At 38.5% G+C, this 19592-nt stretch overlaps 2 protein-coding genes across 2 annotated transcripts; both read left to right on the forward strand.

Annotated features, from left to right (window-relative positions):
* The first annotated feature begins 10626 nt into the window (after window positions 1-10626).
* LOC127215002 (trace amine-associated receptor 7b) lies at window positions 10627-11703 on the forward strand. The gene has a single exon (XM_051175306.1). It carries the CDS (start codon window positions 10627-10629, stop codon window positions 11701-11703), a length of 1077 nt encoding a protein of 358 aa, XP_051031263.1.
* A 6521-nt stretch (window positions 11704-18224) lies between these two features.
* Window positions 18225-19178, forward strand: LOC127215209 (trace amine-associated receptor 8c). Its single transcript, XM_051175612.1, has one exon. The coding sequence runs from the start codon at window positions 18225-18227 to the stop codon at window positions 19176-19178; it is 954 nt and encodes a 317-aa protein (XP_051031569.1).
* Window positions 19179-19592: the final 414 nt, after the last annotated feature.

A 19592-nucleotide genomic window follows, 5' to 3' on the forward strand; every position in this document is an offset into this window, starting at 1 on the left:
TTTATATCAAATACAAAGTCTCTGTATTATTTGGGGCTGGCGTGGCCAGAATGGCAGGAAAAAAACTACTCATAATATAATGGTGTCCAACGCAGACCGAAGAACTTCCACTTAAAACTTAAGAAAAGCTTAAGAGAGGATTTTAGAAACAAAAGAACAAAGACAAGCAATACTTCTTGGTAGCAACATCTTTCTCAGTTGGGCTCTGCTTTGCTAGAGACAAGCAGAGATTTGTGGGACTCCTTTGAGGGAGGTTTCCTGACTCAGCATAAGTGGCAAAAACCCACAAGGTTTTTAAAGAGCCCCACTAACAACTCAATGGTGTGTATGAGAGCTGGCAATGGCAGTGGCCACATCTCTAAGCCGGCAGCATTCTGATGGATGGCAGCTAGAGTAAGGCAGTGAGCACAACTCTCAGTTCTGGCGGTAAAAGTACCCATCACCATCTTTGATAGACAGCGGCTAATACAGCTGTGACTTTCAATTTAGTAATGTTGTTGTTTACCAGATAAAAGACTCCTGTACAGAAAAAGATAAAGATTCACAGTAAAGACAGATTCACATTAAGAAAAACCGCTAAAGGTTTACAGCTTTTTTAAAAAATATTCGAAGGCTTGGGAGAGAAAAAGAATACAATGGTTTTAAAAAGACAGAGAGTAGCTGAGTGTGGTGGCACACGACTTTAATTCCAGCACTTGGTAGACAGAGGCAAGCAGATCTCTGTGATTTCAAAGTAAACCTGGTATATAGATAAAAGTTATGCAGAGAAACCTTGTCTCAAAAAAAAAAAATAGAAGTAGAAGAAATAGAGTAATAAAAAAGCCACTTAGAGATGGAGAGAGCCTGGATACTGTAGGGTATTACATTATCTTTGTATCGTTTGACTGCTGAGGAAATAACAACTGTTAAAACAAATGCTTCTGGATCAATCCAATTTATATATTTTAAAATGCTTTGACTCTAAAATTTAAGTTCAAGGACAGGTAACTGGGAAAATGGATTTCTATTTTTGTTTCCACAGAAAATGAAAAGCCATGGATTCTTTCCAGATTAACATGGTTTGATCAAGGAAGACCCCTGACACAGCGTCCCAGGTGATCCAACATTCAAAACAGCTGGGACAAGGCAGCCTTGCAGACTTCAGCCAATATTTCTGCATCTTCTTAGGATCCCCATGACAGCGCCCCCTACAGCAGGAAGCAGTTTGGAAAGAACGACACCCAAATTCCTAAATTTTGTTTATAAATGTTTGTTTTTATTTAAATGGGATTGGTTATAAATGGTTAATGGTCACACAAATTCTTTTTAAAGGTAAAAAGGGGATTATGGTATAGATATGAATGCTTTGTTTTGGAATGGATTTTCATTTATTGATACAAATTTAAGGTCAATTTTGTGATGTGTATATTTCTCCTCTTGTTCAGGTATTGTGTTTACATAGCTCATTTAGAAACATAATGTATAATTTAATACAGATTATAGATAGCAACCTATGATAGTCAAAACTTAGAGTTAAGTTAGTTAGGTTTTTCAATGTATTGAGGCATTCTTCAAACCTTTCAAAGACCTACAGAATATGGCATTTAAAATGGTTAAGGGTTTTTTCTTGACAGCGAGACATAACTGTTCCAGGCAATATCACCTGCATCAGAAAGAAGGATGGACATTAAAAAAACATGTCATGGAGTTTGCCTCCAATATGACAACACTAGCCATTTGAACAAGATACCGTTCTTGTCTGATCTGTTTGTCTTTGTGCTGTATAACTGGACATGCAGGACCCACAGAAAAAGGACCGCTGATACAAGATGGATATTGCTACAGGATTTCTGCTTCATGGAAGAGTCTGCCAGACAGTCTGCAGGACACAGAGAAAAGTGACTGACAAACTGCCAATACAGGTGGACAGTTTAAAGTTTCCTACTTTGCTGAGGAGTCTGCCAGACACACTAAGCCCTACAGGCTGAAGATGGAACATTACAGAAGAACTTCCGGTGACTGACCGGGCAAGTTGTCTCTGTCATTTCCAGAGTTTATATGCTATCCTTCTGTGGTCTTTGAAGGAGTTTTCTTTAGTTAGGATTAAAGATAAGTTACATATAGGACTTCAGACTCACAAAGATAGGATAGATGATGGAAATTTTCTTTAAATCTTGCTAAATGTTAATGGATTAAATATTGTTAATTGTGGTTCTTGTTTGATAACTGTTTTGTTATATATATTTACTATGTTAAAGTTAAAAGTCTCCTTTATATTTTAGACAGAAAAGAGGAGATGATGGGAAATGTCATTCTGGAAATATGTTTCTTGTATTGGTTAATGAATAAAGTACTGTTGGCCAATAGGAAAGCAAGATAGTCGGGAGTAGGAGACAGGAAGTAGTAGGGAGGAGATTCAAGATGGAAGACAGAGAGAGCAGAACATCAGCCCCTCTCTCCAGTAAGATAAGACCACGTGGAAGTGCTTAGATTAATAGAAATGGGTTAATTATTAAGAAAGAGCCAGCCAATAAGAAATGCCAGTAATAGGCCAAAAGAATTTATATCTAATACAGAGTCTCTCTGTGTTATTTGGGGCTGACATGGTGGTGGGGCCAGACTGGCTGGTGGAAAAACATACTCATAACAACTCACTATCCCAAATTGAGAAATGTGAAACAAAGAGAATATTGGTACTAGGAAAATAACATTTCCCTTGCAGGGTGATGGAGGAAGATCTCAATGTTGTTTCCAAACAAATGATATGGTACATACCTGATCCATTAAGAGAATCCTGTGCCTGCCCCACAACCCCAAGACATGTGGGTGAGCTTTTTAAGTGGATCTCTCCCAATACTTGCTGGAAGTCTGTCCCTGACAGGAAACATTATGAGATTTTCATAAGGTCACATTGTCTAAAAGACTGTGTCTCTAAAGAAGGCACTGTAAAGAGGGTTCAAGTTTTAGCTCCTACTTATGCCTCCTTAATTGGTAATCTTCCTTAACTTACTCTGTGTTTATTCTGTGTTTATTTGGAGAAGAAGGAAGGTGAACTTGGGAAAATCTGATTTGAGTGATTGGGAAAAGCCTACACTAGCTCTCTCTGCCATATAACAAAGAGGTCTGAGTTCCACATGATAAAGGGCACTCATGGAAGGCAAAGAGTCTTGACAAAGCTTACCTGGATTTCACCTGGAATTGATAGAAAGAGGTCAACCGGATGCAAGCCCTTTAATTGGGAATTATTATGCTTCCCACAGAGTGATGAAGATGAGATCATCATGTTGAGAGGCTTGAAGCACAGAGATAGAGCGAACTGAGTGAGGCTAAGAGCAGACAAAAATAGTTATAAAATCATTTCATTCATTTTAATCTACCCTGATGGGAGATGTCATTCTGTATATGCTTCTCATACTGGGTAATAATAAAGCACTGTTGGCCAATAGGAAAGGAAGATAGGAGAGACAAGGAGGAAATAGGAAGTAGGAAGGAGGAGCCAAGATGGAGAGTCTGGAGAGAGCAGTACGCAGCAGCTGGCTCCTGGTAAGAAGACCACGTGGAAATACATAGATTAACACAAATGGGTTAATACTTAAGACAGAGCTAGCCGATAAGAAAGTAGTAACTGGCCAACAGTATAATATCAAATACAGAGTCTCTGTGCATTAATTGGGGCTGGAGCAGCGGCGGGACAAGACCAGCGGCAGCAGGCAGAAAAAACCATACTTCTTACACTACCATTTATTCCTCCTTGTGGGATGGAATATAGTGAATATGAAGAAAGACATTTATCTTCCTCAAACCAAACATTATTCACTACTGCTTGCCTACTACTGGAAGAAAGAGTGACAATACTCAGATACAGATTGAGGCTTTGAAACAGAAGTAGAAAGAAACCAGATTTTCAGTGCTCATGAAAAGGAGAGTGAGAATTGAGGCTTTAACATAAGAGGAAAGGGGGCATTGGCTGCAGAACACTTTCTGACTCTGGGAGAAGCAAGCAAAATTTCATGTAGTTTCACACCTAGAATTCCTTAGACAATTAGCAGTATCTATAAGAAATGTTTTTGAAATACACAGATTATGTAGCGAATCAAGCAGAACTGGTAAATTACACCTGAACTCAAAGAATTGCCTAGACCCATTAGTACACAAGTTGCTACACATGCTTAGTGCTCACAGCTTAGTATTTTGATTTTTCTTGTATTTGGTTGCCTTCCTGGTCTAATCTAGGGGCCCTCAACCTGTGGGTCTTGACCCCCTTTGAGGACTAAACTACCCTTTCACAAGGATCAGATATCAGATATCCTACATACTAGATATTTACATTACAATGTATAATAGTAGCAAAATTACAGTTGTGAAGTAACAATTAAATAATTTTATGGTTGGGGGTCTCCACACATAAAAAACTATATTAAAGTGTCAAAATATTAGGAAGATTGAGAAGCATTGCATTAGAGCCTAATCCATAAAGACAGGGCATAAAACCTTTCCTCCTATTTCCTTTCACTAGATGTCTTTCTAATTTTGGCTATGCTATGACCATAGACCATCATTGCTACTCCTTCTCTAATAAGGAATGGTTGACACTGTCTACCACTTAGATGGTTACAAGTTAGTTAGATTTTAAATAATATGTTTCAGAACCAACAACCTGTAAATTAATGCTCAAGCACAGAAACGAAAAAAAAAAGTTGGTGTGAGATTTGTGCTCTCAATATTAGAATCTTAAACTTTGTAATTGTAGCCTTGTGAAATGAGTTTGGTAATGAATCTTCTGCTTCTATTGTGTGGAACAATTTGAGGAGTATTGGTATGAGCTCTTCTTTGAATTTCTGGTAGAATTCTGCACTGAAGCCATCTGGTCCTGGGCTTTTTTTGGTTGGGGGGCTTTTGATGACTGCCTCGATTTCATTATGGGTTATAGGTCTATTTAAGTTGCTTATCTGTACTTTACTTAATTTTGGTTAGTGATAGCTATCCAGAAATTTGTTCATTTCCTTTGAATTTTTGAATTTTGTGGAGTACAAGTTTTCAAAGTATGACCTGAAAATTGTCTGGATTTCCTCAGTGTCCATTGTTATGTCCCCCTCATTTTGTTGATTTGGATGTTCTCTCTCTGCTTTTTGGTTACTTTGGATAAAGGTTGTTTATCTTGTTGATTTTCTCAAAAGCCAACTCTTTGTTCCATTGATTCTTTGCATTGTTTTCCTAGTTTCTACTTTATTGATTTCAGCCCTCAAATTGATTATTTCCTCCAAGTGAGTTTGCTTCTTTTTGTTCTAGGGCTTTCGGTTGTGCTCTTAATTCTCTTATGTGACTATCCTCTGTTTTCTTCACATGGGCACTTAGTGCAATGAACTTTCCTTGTAGCACTGCTTTCAAAGTGTCCCATAAATGGGTTCGGGTATGTTTGGATTTTTTATTTTATTTAAAGTGAAAATGCCTCTCATTTCCCCTTTTCTACTGTCTCTACCATGTTTTATCACCGAAGACATTCTCAGTTAAACATTAAATCTTAAGAAGTGCTTGATGTAAATGTCTTTTCATTGTTCATATCACCCTTAGGGGACTCCTATTGCCATTGTGTGTCTGACGTGGGATTTGGCTGTGTTCTGTTGAGGTTTCTCACTCATTACTCAGCATTAGCGGTGGAAGTTTTGAAAAGTGAGTAACACATGTTAAACTCACATCAATTTTCAGGGATTTGACAATGAAGACAGTCATAGACAGACAGACAGACAGACCAACTACTGAAAATGACCGGTTAAATTACAAAGTCATCTTTAGCATTAGAATATTTGCTGCATTAGAATATTTTGAACACTAATTGCTGCTAGAACAAAAATGTGATTTTCAGATTACATAGAAACAAAAATCCTGATAATAACAATGACATTTATGGAACACTCAATTTTAAGTAGAATTCACAAATGCTTTACAACTTTAAAGATTTAGCTCTGTATGCCACTTTTTAATAGGATTATTTGGCATTTTGATGACTAGCTTCTTGAGTTCTTTGCATATTTTGGAAATCAGCCCTCTGTCAGATGTGGGGCTGGTGATGACCTTTTCCCACTCTGTGGGCTGCCCTTTTGTCTTGTTGACTGTGTCCTTTGCCTTACAGAAGCTTCTCAGTTTCAGGAAGACCCATTTATTAATTGTTGATCTCAGTGAATTCTCAATAGAGGAATCTAAAATGGATGAAAGACACTTAAGAAACTGCTCAACATCCTTAGCCATCAGGAAAATGCAAATCAAACCAACTCTCTGATACCATCTCATACCTGTCAGAATGGCTAAAATCAAAAACACCAAGGACAGTTTATGCTGGAGAGGATGTAGAGAGAAGGGAACACTCCTCCATTGTTGGTGGTAGTGCAAACTCATACAGCCACTTTGGAAATCAGTATGAAAATTTCTCAGGAAAATAGAAATCAGCCTACCTCAAGATCCAGCAATTCCACTCTTAGGCATATACCCAAAGGATGCACATTCATACAACAAGGACTTTTGTTCATCTATGTTCATAGCAGCATTATTTGTAATAACCAGAACCTGGAAGCGACCTAGATGCCCCTCAACCAAAGAATGGATAAAAAATTGTGGTGCATTTACACAATGGAGTACTACTCAGAGGGAAAACAAAACAAACAAACAAACAAATAAAAAAACAACAATGAAATCCTGAAATCCACAGGCAAATGGATGGTACTAGAAGAAACCATCTTGAGTGAGGTAACTCAGTCACAGAAAGACAAATATGGTAGGTACCCACTCATATATGAATATTAGACATAGAGCAAAGTATTACCAGCCTACTATCCACACCTCCAGAGAAGCTAAGAAACAAGGAGGACCCTAAGAGAGACATACATGGTCCCTTGGAGAACGGGAAAGGGACAAGAGATTCTGAACAAATTGGGAGCATGGGAGAGGGGGTAAGGAGGTGGAAGAATGAGGAAGGGAAAAAGGAGAGGAGAGGAGAACATGAGGAACCAGGAATATTGATTCGGGGGATGAATAGCGGAGAGCAAGAAAAGAGACACCATTATTGGTTTAAAGAGAAATCTGGCACTAGGGAAATGCCCAGGAATCCACAAGGATGACCCCAACTAAGAATCTAAGCAATAGTGGAGAGGCTACTTTAAATGTCCTTCTCCTATAATGAGATTAAATGCCATCTAGAGCATTCATCCAGTAGCTGTGGAAGCAGAAGCAGAGATCCGCAGCTAGGGACTGAGCTGAACGCCTGGAATCTAGTTGTAGAGAGGGAGGACTGATGAGCAAAGGGGTCAAGACCAGGCTGTGGAAACCCACAGAAACAGCTGACCTGTGCTTAAGGACCCCAGTCTGACAGCTGGGGAACCAGCATAGGACTGTACCAGGCCCCCTGGATGTGGGTTATCAGTTAGGAGGCCTGGGCAGTCTATGGGGTGCACGAATGGAGTTTGAAAGGCCATTCCCCCATGGAGGGATACTCTCTCAGCCTAAATACAAGGGGAAGGGCCTAGGCCCTTCCCTAAATGATGTGACAGACTTTGATGATCCCCATGGAAGGCCTCACTCTCCCTGGGCAGTGGAATGGGGCGGAGGTTGTGGAGGGCATGGAAGGTTGGAAGAGGTAAGTGGGTTAATATGTCTCCATCCAAGTACTACCAGGCCCGACCCTGCATAGCTTCCAAGATCAGAAAAGACTGGGCGCATTCAGGGTGGTATGGCCATAGACAAACTGGAGCTGATATGTAAAATAAGATTGTTTCTAATAAAAACATAAATTTAAAGATTATAGGTTAAATTAAATATTACGAGGAATGGGGAAAATATTTTCAAGGTACCTCATCTCAAATCTGCCTAGATGCCTACTTTGTCTGCAGCAAATTGTCTTTGAAAAGCCCCTTATCTATGTTCTACTATGAGCAACAAATGCAGTATCTACACAGAGACTTTGAGTTAAGTTTTAAAATACTTATATTAGTTGTGTTCGTTTTACATGTGGGTGTTTTGCTTGTCTGTATGTCTGCGCACCACTTGCATATTTGGTGCCTATGGAGAGCAGAAAAAGGTACCAGATCCCCTGGAACTGGAATTAATGAGAGTTGTAAACCACCATGTGGTGATGGGATGTGAACCCAGGTACTCTGCAAGGGTGCAGTCTTCTTAACCACCAAGCCCTGTCTCTAGCCACTAGGGATTATCTTTTGTAGAATTCTTTTACTCCTCACCTGAAAATTTATCTGTCTAATGCCATGACATAGTCATTCTTTCATGATTTTCTGTAAATACTCATATTTCTACAGTGTTGATAATAAAAATCCCATAATGTACAATACTACCTGAAGAACTCATTTAAAACTGGTACTGGGACATAGGACTGTTTAAAAAAAATGTTAGGAAAGTTACTGATATCCTTCAGGAAATTGCAATTAATTCATTGGATTTTCAAGTATTAAAAGAAAATGTTGCTTTTATTTCTTGATCAACATATTAATAATATTATTATTATATATAAAGGTAGATTTTGGTATACTTGTTAAAGTGGAAACTAAGAAGATGAATAAATGCTTGAAATTATGACCAATAGATATTGCACACCAACCCTCAGATACACATTAAAAGATAATACTGTGCCATCTAAAATACAAATAACTAAAACTAAATAAATACTCCTGAAATCATAAAGTAAAGGCAAAATATCTCCAATAATAAAATGGACAGCTTACAATTAAACAGAGAAGTGAAAAATTATTATTATAATTAGCATGTATACGAATGTCCACATGTGTACACATGTATGTGATAGCCTGTAGATAACACTGGGATGTAACGAATATGGTTTTTCCGCCTGCCACCGCTGGTCTTGTCCCGCCGCCGCGCCAGCCCCAAATAATGCACAGACACTCTGTATTTGATACAATGATATTGGCCAGGTGCTAGTTTCTTATCAGCTAGCTCTGTCTTAATTATTAACCCATTTCTATGTATTTCCACGTGGTCTTACCGAGAGCGGAGGAATGTTGGTTCTGTTTTCTCCAGGCTCTCCATCCTGACTCCTCCTTACTACTTCCTCTTTCCTCCTTGTCTCCTAGTCCCTCCTATCTTCCTTTCCTATTGGCCAACAGTGCTTTATTCATTAACCAGTATAAGAAACATATACAGAATGACATCTCCCATCACTGGGAGTCTTCTCCAGTTGCTCTCCCCTTATTCTTTGAGGGAAGGTTTCTCAGTTTAACCCACATCTTGCCAGTACTACTATTCTAGCTAGCCCACTTGTTCTGAGAATCATCTGTGTCTTCCTTCTGACCACTGGAATTACAGGGAGGCAGCCATGTCTTCCAGGCATTTCTTAGGCTTCTGAGGACTCAAACTCCCATCCCAACATGTGTATTGTGAGCACTTCGTTTTATTGGGCAACTCACCACCTTGAAAGTGTGGTTTTAATTTGAATAGAACCATAAATGTATTTCAAAGTGTATTGCCCTTTTGTTGTTACAGTAGACAAATAAAATTTTTAATTATTATTATTATTATTATTATTATTATTGTGATGATGATGATGATGAAAAGTATAATGCCATATTGACTATCATTAAACTCAAGGGAAGGTTCATGTTTATATGTATTGATAAAAGCAAAAATTGTTTTAAAAGTCTTTAGGTAGATTTTAATGTGAAGTACTTAAAGAATAATTTATAACTCATTACCCCCCTCCCCAAAGGTACTATCAATTTTCAGATTTTCAACAGAAAATTCTTTGCAGAGGTTAGGCAGAATCTGTCACAGTGTTTTGTGAGATGAAATATTCCTAAAGTAAAATAGAATCACACATCAGGACCCCATAATCGGAAGATTCCTTTCACATTTGAGTTTTACAGTGTCTTTAATGATTCAGTTAAATAAAACAGAAGGAAGAAGAAACTCTTGCTGGTTACTAGCCTCTTTGCTTCATTCAGTGGGCAAACACTTGTGGTCCACACCCTCAATGTAACAAAACAAAAATACTAAAGCAGGACCTGGAGAAAAGTAGTTGACTCATGACTTTGCATCTTATCTTTTTAAAAGGGACCAATTCCTAAAGGAAGAAAGAACTTTTATGAAGAAATTTTGGTCACTTTCAATATAAGACTCATTGATAAAATTTCTTATGAAGGGGAAGGACCATTTTTAAGTAAATGAAGAAAGGTTCAAATTCTGGGTCAAGTTCTATTGCAGCAGAAATCATGTACACCAGCAAATTAAAAGGGGGCAAATGTGATTGTGGTACAAACAACATAATTATTGACAAGCTCTCACTTACCTCACCTTACACCATGGGGATTCAGTCCTAGGGACACACTGTATTTGGCATCATTAGGCTGCTTTCCTGGGGGTTAAAACTGCATAGATCAAAACCATAGGTTAGCTAATAAGGATGAGAATGCTTATAAAAGGTGAGATTTAAATGTGCATTACAGAATACACTGGTGCTTTTAGGTGTGAAAAATAGGGCAGAGAAAAAACTAAAATAGACTTAAAGAGCATTCATATAATAAGGAAGGTTGACTGTGAATTAGGAAGCAAATAATTTTAGGAGATGGAAATCCATTAGCAATTACAGATTGTCTATTTTTTTTCCCTCTGAGGATTTTTAGAATAGCATACATGGCTGAAGATGATGACAGTTTTCTCTGGGATCAAGCCAGCATCCTGAGCAGAGATCTATTCTCTGCCGCATCAGTCCAGCTGTGCTATGAGAACCTGAACGGATCCTGTGTCAGGAACCCTTACTCCCCAGGCCCCCGCCTCATCCTCTATGCAGTCTTTGGCTTTGGGGCTGTGCTGGCTGTGTGTGGAAACCTCCTGGTGATGATGTCAATTCTTCATTTCAGGCAGCTGCACTCTCCTGCCAACTCTCTGGTGGCTTCCCTGGCCTGTGCTGACTTCTTGGTGGGACTGACTGTGATGCCCTTCAGCATAGTGAGGTCTGTGGAGAGCTGCTGGTACTTTGGGGACAGCTACTGTAAATTACATTCTTATTTTGATGTATTATTCTGTTATTCTTCTATCTTCCACTTGTGTTTCATCTCTGTTGATAGATACATTGCAGTCAGTGATCCCCTGCTCTACCCCACCAGGTTCACTGCATCTGTTTCTGGCAAGTGCATCACCTTCTCCTGGCTCCTGTCCATCCTCTACAGCTTTTCCCTCCTCTACTCAGGGGCAAATGCAGCTGGGCTGGAGGATCTAGTGAGTGCCCTCACCTGTGTGGGTGGCTGCCAAGTTGCAGTGAATCAAAGCTGGGTCTTCATCCATTTTCTACTATTTCTCATCCCCACACTTGTCATGATAACTGTCTACTCTAGGATTTTCCTCATTGCTAAACAGCAGGCTCAGAAGATTGAGAGAATGGGTGACCAGACTGCCAGGGCATCAGACAGCTACAAGGACAGGGTGGCCAAGAGGGAGAGGAAAGCGGCCAAAACCCTGGGCATCGCGGTGGCAGCCTTTCTCCTTTCGTGGATGCCATACTTCATTGACTCCATCATTGATGCCTTCCTAGGGTTCATCACGCCCACGTATGTGTATGAAATACTAGTTTGGGTCGCTTACTACAACTCAGCCATGAACCCTTTGATTTATGCTTTCTTTTATCCTTGGTTTCGAAAAGCCATCAAACTGATTGTCACTGGCAGGATCTTGAGGGAGAATTCCTCAGCCACCAACCTGTTTCCTGCGTAGACTGTTGGTATAGTTGGGGATTGACAAGAGATTCGTAGCATCACTGCGAGACTGAGTATCACATCTGATCTTTTAGAATCATGAATTTTGCTTCAGCTCTGACCAATATACTTAAATCCATATTCCATGTTCCTCAACAAATGTAAAATTAGTTTCTAGCTGTAATGGAACTAGATGAACCTGACTCTCACCATTTCCGACTGTTTTGTCTGGTTAGTGTCATAGTTTCACCGCTGACCCTTTTCTTGCCTTTCTAAAATTCTCATTCTTTACTTTTGTTAAACTTTTTAGTCTCAATATTTTGAGTATTTAGCCTTTAAATCCCTCTGTAGTATATTTTTTTAATACAATGTGAATGAACTGAGAGACTGTTATGGGCTGTCTGGTTTTCAGAGAAGTGGTGTGTGTGTGTGTCTCTGATCCATCAGGGCTATATTTGCACTTCTAAAACTGTGATTTTTAAGGTCAGGAAGAATAAATCAACAAGTTTATATAAGAACTAACATCTATCTACTCAGTTGTTTGCAGGGGAAAGAAAATGGTGTCACACAGGGGCAAGAAAATAGAAACATCTGTTCAGTGACCTGCTTTCTAGGCAACACACAGAGAGGGAGTTTTCACAGTCCAAAAGCTTTATAAGTTGTTATTTGTTTAAATCTATGATTTGAGGATGGTTTTTCTTTATTCAATTCAATTTCTAAATTTGCCGACCCATCACTATTTTGCAAAGTTTCACAAGATTTATAGAAAATTTCAAGTATATACACAAAAGCCAATTAATAATGTGTTCAGAAAAAAAACCCACTAAGATAAAGGACAATACATACAGTTACCCTCAGTCTGAAATACACATTTTTATTAGGATATGGAGATGTATTTCTAAAGCCCCTACCTGTAAAGATCTGAATTTGTTGTACAATTTACCCTGATAAGATAGTTTTGTGTTTTTGAGATGTCTGACTCAATAATAAACTAGGGCAGGGTACAGCAGAGGAATAAACAAACTGCATATACTATTCTTGGTTAGCATGTTTCAGACAAGAAATTATAAAACTCCAAGCCTTGCAGCTGGAGAGACAGATCTGCAGTTAGGGACACTGGTTGCTGTTCCACAGGGTACTCCATGACAGCTCACCACTGTCGGTGACATTACCCCCATCTGTAACTCTAACCCAAAGGCACTGTGAGCACATAGGGTGCAGACTGACATGCAAGAAAAGCACCCATACATACAACAGAAAAATAAAGGGAAAATTAGAGGCTTATTCACTTGACAAAATTATCAAGACATATTGAAACATTCTTGCTTCTTAATTTTTCTAATTTCTATGTTGACACACACCAAGACTCTTTATTAGCAATGTACGCTGTCTTTTATTGTCAGATATATTTGAACTGGTAAAGCTTTCCCTTTGCTGTGATGCTAGTTCTGATTTTTATTTGTGATAGAGTCTTTCTTTTTAGCTCCAACTCTATATTGGAACTCCAGGAAATCCCCCTGCCTCAGCTTTTTAGGAATGTTCTGATTAGAGAGAGGCTTAAGCTACTATACTTGGCTTATTTCTTAATTTAATGTGTTTTGAAGAAGTCTGTCTTTGTGTGATTGGCAGATGACTAAAGTCTCCTCAGACTCACTAATGTCCCTTGCTAGTAGCTCTTCAGTATAGATATTAAACATCATGTTTCTTTTGACTTCAGCTGTTTCAATGAGTGGCTTATCCTGCAGCCATAAAACAGGATTCCTTCTTCACTTTCGTGACAGTGTACACAAACAAAAGCTTTACAGTACTTGATGCATATTGTAAATGCCTGCATTCAAAAGTAACTCTAATATTCAGCCCACTACACTGAAAGTAGCAATTCCTTTTTAGTAGCTCTTTGTTCTGTCAGGATTGATATCAACTTGACACAAGTTATCTGAAAGAAAGGAACCTTGATTGATAAAATTCCTCCATATCATCTGGCTGTGATGCATCTTCTTGATCAGTGATGAAGAGGGAGTTCCCAGCATACTGTGAGTGCTGCCACCCCTGGGCTGGTGGTCCTGGGTTCTAGAGGAAAGCAGGCTGTGGATGTCTTGTTGAGCAAGGCAATAAGTACCAAAGTCTGCAACAGCTCCTGCCTTTCCTGGCCTGTTTGTGTTCCTGTCCTGACTTCCTTCAGTGATGGTCTGCTACCTAGAAGTGTAGCTCAAATAAACATTTTTCTCACACAGTTGCCTTGGTCAAAGTGTTTCATCACAGCAATACTCATTCTGACTAGGACACCTTTCAAACACATTGGACAAATAACGTTTCCATGTCCCTTCCTAGATCAATGCACTTTTCTAACTATTTTCATAAACATTGGAAATCTGATTATGAATGTGATCGTGTTAGTGAATCATTAATCCCTAAGTATCTTTCTGCTTGTGGTGGTTTATTATATGAGCCCTTATTTTAGTTTCTGTTTATCGAGTGAACCCAATAGCAAACACACTGACTCTGGAACTATTACATGGTTTATGAATTTGAAGTTTTATTCAAAATATAATTTAAATTAAAATTTCATAATCATGTAAACTTAGCCCAGATCACTGAATGATGTATTTCCATTTCTTCTTTATAAACACACTCATTTTCCAGAATCAAGAAACTTAAAACAAAGAGAATATTGATACCAGGAAAATATCATTCCCGTAGCATAGAGTCATATAGCTTTGACGACAAAGTCCATTTGTTTGATGGCCACCAAACAAATACAAGTTCTGTGAATGAAACACATCAAATTCCATTGGGATAATCTTGCCCTGCTATGACATATGGGTTCTCTCCCATTTTCTGCTGACATTCTGTTTCTGATAGAAATTTTTATGGGATTTTTAGAAGGTCATGTTGTTTAAGGACTATGTCTCTGAAGAAGGTAATGACAATGGGTTCAGGCTTTAATTCCTACTTGTCTTTTTACTTAGTAATATTCCTTAACTTACCCATGTTTATTTGGAACAGAAGAAAGGTAAAATTGGGAAGGTGATTTGAGTGAGTGAGAGAAATTTACACTACTAGCTCTCTTTGCCATGTAACAAAGAAGTGTGAATTCCACATGACCCAGACCATCATGGAAGATGAAAGACCTTGACAGTGATTGCATGAATTTCATATGGGAGTTGAATTGATAGAAAGAGGTCATATTGATGTAAGCCCTTTGTAATTGGGGATTATTATTGTTTCCATAATGAATGAGACTAACTTGAATAGAGGCTTGAAACACAGAGATGGAGCCAACCGAGTGAAGGCTAAGAGCAAACAATATTGGTTATAAGATTATTTCATTCATTTTAATCTACCCTTTTCTCCTCCCAGAAGGATAGAAAAAGATAAGTCTATAGTATAATACATATGAAGAAAGATATTTATCTTCCTCAAACCAAAAACTATATACTATTGCTTATCTACCAGCGGAAGAAAGGGTGATATTACTCAGATAAGGCCTGAACTTTTTAACTAAAGTTGAAAGAAGTCCAAATTTTCAACAGTCATGGTTTGTGAAAATAGAGGCTTTCAGAAAAGAGGAAAAAGAAAGATTGGCTGCAGAATATTTGCACATTGTGGTTTGAGCAAGCATAATTTCATCCTTAGATTATTAACAGTATCTCTAAGAAATGCTTGTGAAGTAAAAATTGACTCAATGACACTATGAAGGGGAGAAAATAACAAGCAACAAAGGCAGCAGTTATACAAAAGTAATTATGCACACACATAAAATGTCATAATGAGAAATATCATTTGATATATATAGTATTACAACACACACATATATATCACGTGTGTGTGTGTGTGTGTGTGTGTGTGTTTCAAGATAGGATCTCTCTATGTATCAGTCATGGCTGTCATGAAACTCTCCTTGCAAAGTAGTTTGTCCTCAAACACACAGAGATCTGCCTGCCTCGGCCTCATAAGTGCTAGGATTAAAAGTGTGTGCCACCATTCTAAACACAATAATTTTTATTAAACAAAAATGTAAAAAACTACACAAAAACAATAAAGGTAGTGTGGAATCAAAATAGTCAAGAATTTACAGAGACTGCAATATCACAATGAAGTATTAGTAGGTAATTAACTGAATACTTGTTTTCACAAAGCATTTCTAATACTTGCCTTCCTACTATATTTCTTATCATTATTCCAAAGTGGTTTAAAATATTTTAACCTAGGTGGCAGATTATTTCTATATTTCAACCTTTAACAAATTGCTGTGTGATAAAACAGTATTGTATCTTCCATTTGGCAGTGGTTTATGAGATTTTCTCAAACAGAAAATCTTCTCTTGCAGCTCTGGTTTTCCTTCTTGAGTTCCCACACTCCCAATAAATTGACAATGTGAAACTGTGAGTCATGTTGTAGGTTCCTGGCTCTCACCTCCCACACCCCTCTGCCTGGCTGCCATGCTGTAAGGTAAGGTGTAGGTTATTCTTAGCTCTATCATTAAATTGCTACTACAAAGATTTAACAACACGTGGAATGAAATAAGAACATGGGCCTGCACCTGGAGCAGTAGCAGAGCCTTACTGCTACTTATTTATAATTTTTTAAAAATATATTTTTTTGTTCAATTTCCATTAGATGGAAACAAAAAAGATAATACTCCTGTATCACGCCCCAATCCCTCAATCCTGATAGGGTTAGTCATCCTCCTCTATACTTCTCTGAGTTTCTTCTAAATTACTCCTTCCACCCATGCATCCTGGCCATCCTCTTCTCACCTGTATGCAGGGACAGAATTGTGGCCATGTATTCTCTATGAGTCTCTGAACTAGGCAGAGGCTGGTATCACCAAATTTTTTGTTACAATATTTAGAAGGGCCAATTCTCCTACTCTCTCTCCAAATCTAGGTTTCTTATGCTGTAGACAATACAATTCCTTTGCATACATACATGCTGAGCTGCTGGGTAGAATGACATCTGAGAGGCTCTCTGGTGTGCCCCGCAAAAAGAAACCTCTATACCTAACTGGTAGATTAAACAAGAAGGGCCTCCATAGGCTCATGTGTTTGAATACTTGGTCATCAGTTGGTGGAGCTGTGTGGAAAGAATTAGTAGACATGGTCTTGAGGTGAGCATGAGGTTTCACAAGCCCATGGCAGTCTCAATTAGCTCTTTCTGCCTGATGCTTATGGATCAAGATGTGAGCTCTCTCAGCTACTTCTCCAACCGTGATGGTCATGGCCTCTAACCCTCGGGGCTGTGAGTCCAAACTAAATGCTTTCTTTGATGAGCCTTTTTGGTCTTGGTATTTTGTCATGGCAATGAAAGAGTAATTGGGGCAATAATGAAGCAAAATGCAGCAAACACCACACTCTATGAGAGACCCCAAAAGACATGAAAATCTTAGACCTTTCATATGTTCCCCATCTCACCCTCCCACCCCATTTAAGTAAGTAGCCTTTCTTTCATTTGTTTTCATTTTGTCCCAAGCCTTACAAAAACTGAAGGCAGATTAATGAATAAGGACACATCGTAATGAGTCAAATGTTGGGCTGGGCTCTTTCAAGATTGTTGAACTGAGAGAAACTCCTGGGTGGTGAAAATGAGTCATCTGTACAACATGGCGCAGCACAGAGAGCACACTGCCGAGAAGGACATAGTGGTTATAATTATCAAAGTTAATGTCTCTCTATGATTCACACTTCATGCCACAGGAACCCTCTGAGAGGACTTTTATAATGGTTGAAGTGGGTTGGCTCACTGCCTACAAAGTCTAAGAGGAAGAAGCTCATTAAAAGATTCCTTCTCTAATATTTTCTTAAATATATGTGATTACCCTTGGCAGAGAAGAGCATCATTGGGGTAAACATGTATTTAAGTAAAATTTCCAAATTATTCAGATAATGTGATTCTGAGCTGTTGATAACTCATAGAACATTTGCTTTGGGTTAGTAATGAAGTTTAGAGATAATTATAAATTATTATGTGATTCTAAACTCAGGATAACTTTCTGAATTTTAGATGTCTTTTCATTTTTTTATTATATATAAAAGGATGTGATCTGGAAAAATACTTAAAGTAAAAGATCAAATATGCTGCATGGATTTTTTAAACTTAGAACTCAAAATTTAATTGAGGTTACTTTTTCTACCATTCAGTTAATAATTCCTGGACTATAGTAAAGTTTATATTAGATATGTCTGGAGTTAATTACAAAAACAGATTTATGAGTTTAAGTTTTATTTTATTTTTGAGACTGGGTTTCTTTGTGTAGCTTTTGAGCCTGTCCTGGAACTAGCTCTGTAGACCAGGCTGGCATTGAACTCACAGAGATCCACCTACCCCTACCTCCCGAGTGCTGGAATTAAAGGCATGTGCCACCAATGCCCGGCAAGTTTAAATATTTTTTTAAAATGAAGGTTGAAAAGAAATATATTCCTGGACAATATTTAAAATCAGTCCTTAAGATAGGAAGTTCCATTTATTTAATTTTAGATCTCAGAATTACTGTTGCCTTCTACCAGGACAGAAAGCCCTCAGGCACCACCAAGCAGACTCATGAGCAGCAACTTTTCCCAACCAGCCCTGCAGCTCTGCTATGAGAACATGAATGGACCCTGTATTAAAACCCCTTACTTTCCAGGGGCCAGGGGCCTCCTGTACATGGTCTTTGGCTTTGGGGCTGTGCTGGCTGTGTGTGGGAACCTCCTGGTACTGGTTTCTGTCCTCCATTTCAAGCAGCTGCACTCTCCAGCCAATTTCCTCATTGCCTCTCTGGCCAGTGCTGACTTTTTGGTGGGTATCTCTGTGATGCCCTTCAGCATGGTAAGGTCCATAGAGAGCTGTTGGTACTTTGGAGACAAATTTTGTAGCCTACACAGTTGCTGTGATGTGGCATTTTGTTATTCCTCTCTCTTCCATCTGTGCTTCATCTCCATCGACAGGTACATCGCTGTCACTGACCCTCTGGTCTATCCCACCAAGTTCACTGTGTCTGTGTCAGGAATTTGCATCAGCATCTCCTGGATTCTGCCCGTGCTGTGCAGTGGTGCTGTGTTCTACACAGGCATCAGTGCCAAGGGGATGGAAAGCTTAGCGAGTGCTCTCAACTGTGTAGGAGGCTGCCAAATTGTTATCAATCAAGACTGGGTTTTGGTAAGTTTTATTTTGTTCTTCATACCTACGCTTGTTATGATCATTCTCTACAGCAAAATATTTTTGATAGCTAAACAGCAAGCTGCAAAAATTGAAACGACTATAAGTGGCAACAAAAGAAAATCATCATTGGAGAGTTACAAAGCCAGAGTGGCCAAGAGAGAAAGGAAGGCTGCAAAAACCTTAGGGGTCGCTGTAGTGGCATTTATGATCTCTTGGTTACCATACACAATGGATGCACTGAGTGATGCATTTATGGGATTCATTACTCCTGTCTGCATCTATGAAATTTGTTGTTGGAGTGGATATTATAACTCAACAATGAACCCTTTAATTTATACTGTGTTTTATCCTTGATTTAGGAAAGCCATAAAATTTATTTTAAGTGGAGAAGTTCTAAAGAGCCATTCATCTACCATGAGTTTGTTTTTAGAGTAAGTATTAACAATAAGTTGATAATTAAGGATATTTTTACATTAGTAAGGTAAATTCAATGTAAGAAGAAGTAAACAAACTTTTTCTGATTGAGGAAACATACTATTTTTCAGTTGAGTAGGGAAGATGTCATGGGCAGATTAAAATGTTGTAAAGATGTTTGTTGCATTAAGAAATGAATAATGAATGCTTGGCATATGTGATCTTCAACTATATTTTGTATATATTCTCAGTACATGCACTTGTGTTTTCTACTTTGGAAAGAAATGCCTATGCTTCTAGGTTATGCCGGACTGTCACACTTTCTCACGTGATCATTCTTTTCTTTTGAAATTC

This window comes from Phodopus roborovskii, unplaced genomic scaffold, assembly GCF_943737965.1.
Source record: "Phodopus roborovskii unplaced genomic scaffold, PHOROB, whole genome shotgun sequence".
Classification (NCBI taxonomy): Eukaryota; Metazoa; Chordata; class Mammalia; order Rodentia; family Cricetidae; genus Phodopus; species Phodopus roborovskii.